General features: G+C 39.0%; 1 protein-coding gene across 1 annotated transcript; it reads left to right on the top strand.

Moving 5' to 3' along the window:
- Positions 1-5,173: 5,173 nt before the first annotated feature.
- LOC308618918 (S-adenosylmethionine decarboxylase proenzyme-like) lies at positions 5,174-6,378 on the top strand (the record flags this gene model as incomplete). Its single annotated transcript, XM_081237258.1, has 2 exons — positions 5,174-5,513; positions 5,872-6,378. Exons 1-2 carry the CDS (start codon positions 5,373-5,375, stop codon positions 6,376-6,378), a joined length of 648 nt encoding a protein of 215 aa, XP_081093384.1. The 5' UTR covers positions 5,174-5,372.
- Between the last annotated feature and the right edge of the window lie 1,823 nt (positions 6,379-8,201).

The following is an 8,201-nucleotide window of genomic DNA, read 5'->3' as shown; positions in this document are numbered from 1 at the left end:
ACTGCACCACCAGGGAAGTCACACACTGTGTATTACCTCACAAGACTCTGGCCCTTGGGTCTTCCACAGGTTTCATTCTTATAAACAGCTTTAGGAAACTTAAAAGGTTAAATCTGCTTCCATGTTGATATGTTGGTGGTGGCTTCCCATATAAGGTAAATATCCAATTATAGGGGATTAGTTAAACACATTTTGATTCATCTATATAATGGAGAACTATTCTGCTTTTACAACTGATATTGTAGAGCAGCATATTTAATTACTCAGTACTATGTTCATTAAAATAAAGCAAGTTACATAAGAAGATAGTCTCATTTTTGTAATCCGTGGCACATATGTGTGATAGAACTGTCCACATGCAGATACACTGAGTCGAGGTGCTTGGCTGGAGTATTTGTTGCTGGCAGCCAGGAGTCATAGGAAGCAGACACACTAAGTGTATGATATGAACTAACTTAGGAACTTGGTTTGTCTTTTATCCTTTCACTCTCTTTGGCTTTAGAAACTTCAAAAGCTGCAAGACACGTAAAGTTTATCTGGATTATCTTGTCATTTGGAGCACTCGGGTGTCTGCTTCAATATGCCTTAGAATCACAATTGCCAAATGAGAGCGATACTTTGTGCTTCTCACATAGCTTCTTACCAAGGATCCCAAAGCACCAGAGAAGTGTTATTTTTGCCTTCCTTCACTTCTCTGAAGAAACTCAGGATAAAGTCCTGGATAATTTGACTCATAAAATGCATCAATTAATCCAAAGCCAAACTGTCCAGGGCATGCTTCTACAAATAAATGTATTTTCATTCCTGGTTCATGCTCTCAAAAGATATGAATCCCACAGAACCATAAGAGGAATATGGAAATTAATAAAAATGTAGGTTATCTTCAGCCTAAAGATTACATATCTACATAGAAGATAAGTACTTGTATCTGAAAGCAATACCAAACTTCTTGGCCTCTTATGCAGCACACTGTATATATTTTTTTCCTTTCTGCATCTTTGTGCTGGCCTTTCAACTTTTAAAAGCAAATGACAGTCCCTTGCTATTTAAATTCATAACAGGAATGCAACCAGAGATAAATTATTTTCTCAAATATAAGGTTATAGCTGTGTGATCTGATTTAAATCAGCTTTAGTGATTACTGGGTAGAAGCCATTCATTTTAGCCTCCATCTTCACTTATCAGCATGAGGCATCTGCCTGGTACACATCTTGCCCAAGCTTAGTCTGCAATCAGTGGCAATGACTAAAAGAAAGACGTTGGCCTCCTCACCCTCACCCCATGCTGCTACATACCAAACTATTTTTCCCTTCATTATTTTAATTCCCAAGTTATGATTTGGTCACACAAGTTTCATAAATAAAAATTCATTTTATGTTGAAGTCCAGGATATTTTGAAAGAGTGAATCATTTTCATTTATAGTCAATACTTTAAGGCATTTATTTAGTTAAGTGCTGCAATGTATCTTTCTTTGGTTAATTTTTGCTTCTATGAAAAATGTGCATTAGATATTTGTTTATTCACACACATAATTTTTAGAGCCTGGGAGATTTAAAAAGCCAAGGATTACTAACTATTATCTGGACATGTTTAAGAGACCTACTCACTAATTTAGAGAAATAAATTACAATAGGATTCATACATATATGAATATAGGTTATATTTTAAAAACTGGGATTTTTCTCCCTAGCATGTGGAACTTTCTGGTTTTGTTTTTATTCTACACATTTAACTCTGAAATAAATAGGTTGCTACATACCATAGTAATTGTGGATGGACAAGGGTCAGCAGGAAACAATAAACTGTCAACACAAACTAACGACGACTGAGCACGGGTAGCAAATAGGACATGAGTGTTTTATGAGGAAAGGTCAGGAGGTTCCAGTCACAGGGAAGAAAGATGGGTTTTGCCATCCAAACTGAACACACTTTACAAGTTAATTAGGCTTCTAGAACTTGTTCCAGATGGTGGAGAAATCGTGTGGGAGACAGATATATGCCAGTGACAGAGGAGTCAGGGATGAAACCCAGAGCAAAGTCTGGTGTTGAGGAGATCAGGGAACAAGTAGATTAGAGAGAGGAGAAAACAGAGAGGTGGGACATGGAGCGATAAGAGGAGATGAGGGCAACATAAAGCCAGAGGTGAGGTTGAGGGCTTCCACGAAGGACAGGGAAATGGGAAAAGCACAGTGGTCTCGTCTCCAGGCAAGGCCACCCCACCAGGCACACAGTTAGTGTCTTCTTCACCTGCTCTCTGTGGCCACCCAGTGCAGATGGAGACAGCCACTAAACCTCAGAGCCAGATGTGGTGCAGTGCAGAGGATTCCCCAGCCAAACGGAGAGGTGTTGAGTCAAAAAATGATGCGCAGACACATACTCTCTCTCTGCGTCTCATATCTACTGACTCAAAATTATACTGAGTTTACACTTTTTAAGTATTCCATGAGGTCAAATTAATTATATATATGCAAAAAATTATATATATATAAAATATATATTATGCAAAATATTTATCAAGAGTTCATATCCTATATAAACTAAATTATAAAAATGATACATTGCAAACATTTCTTAATAAAGTGCTGTGACTTATCACTACATTGTGAGACAAGGCTGGGACCAGGGTGAGGAAAGTTAGGCACTTGCTTTGGGCACAAAATTTAAGGAGCCTTCCAAAATCTTAGCAATCAAGAAAAGTAACATTTTAATGCAGTAGTTTTTGAAATATAAAATTTTAATTGTCCAGATTTCAGACAATACTACAAAGCTACAGTAATCAAAACAATGTGGTATTGGCACAAAAACAGACATATGGATCAATGGAATAGAATAGAGAGCCCAGAAATAAACCCACACACCTATGGACAATTAATCTTCAACAAACGAGGCAAGAATATACAATGGGGAAAAGATAGTCTCTCCAGCAAGTGCTGTTGGAAAAGTTGGACAGCCACATGTAAGTCAATGAAGTTAGAACACACCCTCACACCATACACAAAAATAAACTCAAAATGGCTTAAAGACTTAAATATAAGACATGATACCACAAAACTCCTAGAAGAGAACATAGGCAAAGCATTCTCTGACATAAATCGTACCAATGTTTTCTTAGGTCAGTCTCCCAAGGCAATAGAAATAAAAGCAAAAATAAACAAATGGGACCTAATCAAACTTATACGCTTTTGCATAGCAAACGAAAGAAACCATAAACAAAAAAAGACAACCTACAGAATGGAAGAAAAATATTTGCAAATGATGCAACCGACAAGGGTTTAATTTCCAAAGTATACAAACAGCTCATACAACTCAATAAAACCCCAAACAACCCAATCAAAAAATGGGCAGAACACCTAAATAGACATTTCTCCAAAGAAGACATACAGATGGCCAATAGGCACAGGAAAGGATGCTCATCATCACTAATTATTAGAGAAATGCAAATCAAAATTACAATGAGGTACCACCTCATACTAGTCAAAATGGCCATCATTAAAAAGCCTACAAATAATAAATGTTGGAGAGGGTGTGGAGAAAATGGAACCCTCTTACACTGTTGGTGGGAATGTAAATTGGTCCAGCCACTATGGAAAACAGAATAGAGGTTCCTATAAAAACTAAAAATAGAGTTATCATAGGATCCAGCAATCCCACGCCTGGAAATATACCCAGACAAACTATAATTCAAAAAGATACATGCACCCTTATGCTCACAACGGCACTATTTGCAATAGCCAAGACACAGAAACAACCTAAATGTCTATTGACAGATGAAAGGATAAAGATGTGCTACATACATATATACAATGGAGTATTAGCCATAAGAAAGAATGAAATAATGCCATTTGGAGCAACATGGACGGAACTAGAGGTGATCATACTAAGCGAAGTTAAGTCAGAAAGAGAAAGACAAATACCAAATGATATCACTGATATGTGGAAGCTAAAATACGACACAAATGAACATATCTACGAAACAGAAACAGACTCACAGACATAGAGAAAAGACTTGTGGTTGCCAAGGGGGAGGGGTGTGGGGGAGAGAAGGATTGGGAGTTTGGGATTAGCAGGTGCAAACTAGTATATATAGGATGGATCAACAACAAGGTGTTACTGTATAGCACAGGGTACTATATTCAATATCCTATAATAAACCACAATGGAAAAGAATATATATATACATAAAACTAAATCACTTTGCTGTACCAGAAACTTACACAACACTGTAAGTCAACTAACTTCAATAAAATTTTTAAAATATATTGCTAAAAAAATTAATTTATCCATGATGAACAAAGTATCCAAATGGCCATGATGAAGAAAATATCAAAATGTTAAATAAAGATCCCACGCACGGCTCACCTCCCTCCCTCACCCTAACCCTGGTTCTGTTGAATCCTGATTACCCAGGGATTTTTTGGCACCTCTGTAAATTTTCCGCCCGAGACCAAGTATCTCACTCACTTCACCCTAGTTCTGGCCCTAGCGTGAGGTCTTTGGTAAAAGAATAGGCCACTCTTAACCATCCTCAATCCTCCTGTCTCCCTCCCTGTGATGCCCACTGCATTTCTGCAAAGCTACAACAGCTGAAGGGGCAGACTTTATACATCCTCAGATTCCACAGTCCCCTCGAAACTCCAGTCCCTGGCTGCTCTGGGCCTCACAGAGATAGTGCCCTCACTCCAGAGACAGAACCGACAAGATTAGATTCTGCTGATTCAGTATTACCTGAGGCCTGTGTTCTCCCAGGAGCCCATCAACTCCAGGGGGATTTGGCCCCCGTCTTTACTCTCATTATATCCCCAGCCTCTACCACAGTTTCTGGTACACGGCATGCACCCCTCCCAAAACACTTGTTAAATTAACAAGGAACTCCTTTAGATTACACGCAGAGGTGAATAAAAGCAACCCCCAAAATAAAAGAAATTAAAGGTAGTTGAAGAAATGAATTAGTGTTGCATAAATTACAATTTAAAGAATCTGGGTTCAGAAAATCCAAATAGCTTAAAAAACAAATCAGCAGGCTCCCACAGTATGGCCAGCAACATTAGCGAGCGCTCGCTCTACTCTCTCTAATTGAGAAACAGCAGACTACAGAGACTGAGCTGCATCAGCCTCTATTTCCAACAGACTCACGTTCAACTTTCACTCACAAAAAAAAAAAAAAAAAAAAAAAAAAGCCGGGATAATTTTACTAATCCTTTTCTTTTAAAAAAAAGTTAATATAAAAAAGTTAATATAAAAATTATAGCAAAAAAGGAACCTGAACTTTAGTAACACAGCTGGAACAATCCGCAGCAACGGTGGCAGCGTTGGGAGAAGAGATTTAATTTACTTGATTTTCTGTGGTTTTTGGTTGTTCGCTACTCTCACGATGATGGAAGCTGCACATTTTTTCGAAGGGACCAAGAAGCTGCTGGAGGTTTGGTTCTCCTGGCAGCAACCTGACGCAAACCAAGGATCTGGGCATCTTCACACCATCCCAAGATACAAGTGGGACATACTTCTGAAGGATGTGCAATGTTCAGTCATAAGTGTGACAAAAACTGACAAGCAGGAAGCTTATGTACTCAGTGAGAGTATCATGTTTGCCTCCAAGAGACGTTTCATTTTGAAGACACGTGGTACCACCCTCTTGCTGAAAGCACCGGTTCCCCTGTTGAAACTTGCTAGGGATTACAATGTGTTTGACTCAATTCAAAGCTTCTTTTATTTTCGTAAGAATTTCATGAAGCCTTCTCACCAAGGGTACCCACACGGGAGTTTCCAGGAAGAAATAGAGTTTCTTAATGCAATTTTCCCAAATAGAGCTGCATATTTTATGGGATGCATGAATTCTGATTGTCCGTACTTGTATACTTTGGATTTTCCAGAGTCGAGTAATCAATCAGCCAGATCAAACCCTGGAAATTCTGATGAGTGAGCTTGACCCAGCAGTTATGGACCAGTGCTACATGAAATATGGTATTACTGCAAAGGATGTCACTCATGAGAGTAGAATTTGTGATCTGATACCAGGTTCTGTCATTGATGCCACACTGTTCGATCCTTGTGGGTATTCAATGAATGGAATGAAATCAGATGGAACTTACTGGACTATCCACATCACTCCAGAACCAGAATTTTCTTGTGTTAGCTTTGAAACAAATTTAAGTCAGACCTCCTATGATGACCTGATCAGGAAAGTTGTGGAAGTCTTCAAGCCAGGAAAATTTGTGACCACCCTGTTTGCAAATCAGAGTTCTAAATGTCACACAGTGCTTTCTTTGCCCCAGAAGACTGAAAGTTTTAAAGGTCTTGATTGCCAGAGCGCTCTATTCAGTGATTACAATTTTGTTTTTACCAGTTTTGCTAAGAAGCATCAACAACAGCAGAGTTGATTAAGAAAAATGACAAAAAAACGCAAAAAGAGAACACACATAGAAGAAGGTGGTGGCTGCTTTTTAGATATTGATACCAAGGGCCATGCTTTCCATAACCACCCCCTTGTAGTTGCAGAAAGGCCTAGATGTAATGACAGTGTAATCATTTCTTTTTTTTTTTTTTTTGCGGTACGCGGGCCTCTCACTGTTGCGGCCTCTCCCGTTGCGGAGCGCAGGCTCTGAACGCTCAGGCTCCGGACGCGCAGGCTCAGCAGCCATGGTGCACACGCCCAGCCTCTCTGCGGCATGTGGGATCCTCCCGGACCGGGGCACGAACCCGTGTCCCCCGCATCGGCAGGCGGACTCTCAACCACTGCGCCACCAGGGAAGCCCAATCATTTTGAATTGTATACATTATTATATCAAGGAGTTAGATATCTTGCATGAATGCTCTCTTCTGTGTTTAGGTATCCTATGCCACTCTTGCTGTGAAATTGAAGTGCATGTAGAAAAAACCTTTCACTATATGAAACTTTACAACACTTGTGAAAACAATTCAATCTGGTTTATGCACAGTGTAATATTTCTCCAGGTATCATCCAAAATTCCCCACAGACAAGTCTTTCGTCCTCATTAGGTGTTGGCCTCAGCCTAGCCATCTGGGACTGTTCTATTCAATTGCTACCAGGATTTTGCATCCAGTTACCTCCACTTACTAGAACATATTCTCTACTAATGTTATTGAAAACAATTTCTACTTCATACAGATGTTTTTGCAGCACCAATCAAAGTTCTTCCACGAGTCGAGTCCTCTACGAAAATGACTGCAGTTATCCATTTCGTGTATTACTATCTCACTGCTTCCTATACTTGTATGACTTTAATTGATTCATTCCTCACCATGGTGTCTCCCTCCCAACCACACCCCCTCCATAAAGCAATACACTATTACACTGTGGGTTTACACTAACCTTATACCCATGGGGGATGGACCCTGGGCTTAATTTTCTTTTAAGGTCAAGGGAGTTTGGCATTTTTCATTACCATGAGCTCTTTTGGAATAAGCTGGTGTTGACTAGCAAAGAAGGTGTAGATTGATCCTAGGGAATACTGGCAGAACTGTATCGAAACTGTATGCCATTCTGTGCCCCCCGTTAAATGAGATTAGCTTCTCATGAGTACCATGCCTTTCTTAACTTGCTAAGTAGTAGTATAAAAGAATTATCACTAAATTTGTTAGCAAGGAGATTTAAGATAAAGGTTGTATTGGATTCAACAAGTCAAGTTAGCTCAGATGATTCACCTTAACTTTTACTTTTGTAGCCATTTCCACTAATTTCTGTTGATAATATGCCATAAACTTTGGTTCAAAGCAGAACTGATGTCTTTGCCATCTTGTGACTTAAAAAGTTCTGTGACTTTGTGATGCATGTGACAGTGCTCTGACAGTTCCTCTTACTGGTGTTTCTTTCTCCATATGGAGTAGCATCAAGTGATGAATGAGGACTGTTCAGGTTATTCAGACATACTACACAGTGAAGCAGAGTGCTATCCATAAAACATAACACACAAAATTCCAAAATGGTCAATGGGGAATGACTAGAAATACAGGCTTAAAAGAGTTTTTAGCCTTTTAGCTGTATTTGCTAATATGGACATTTCAGCAGCTGATAAATGAGCAAAGTTCACACAATATTGTATTTCTTCTTGTCCTCAAACAATTTTTGATTCTTTCTGGATTGATGCAGTGATGTTTTTGTTCCTTCTGTATTTATAAATGAAACACTTTTTTTTTAGTGTTTCTAAACATAAATTCTACTTGGTTTGAAATCAAGTGGTTG

The sequence above is a fragment of the Mesoplodon bidens genome, assembly GCF_964165515.1.
Source record: "Mesoplodon bidens genome assembly, chromosome: 6".
Taxonomy (NCBI): Eukaryota; Metazoa; Chordata; class Mammalia; order Artiodactyla; family Ziphiidae; genus Mesoplodon; species Mesoplodon bidens.
Note: the sequence above shows the minus strand (reverse complement) of the source record. Positions and strands in the feature narration are given on the sequence as shown.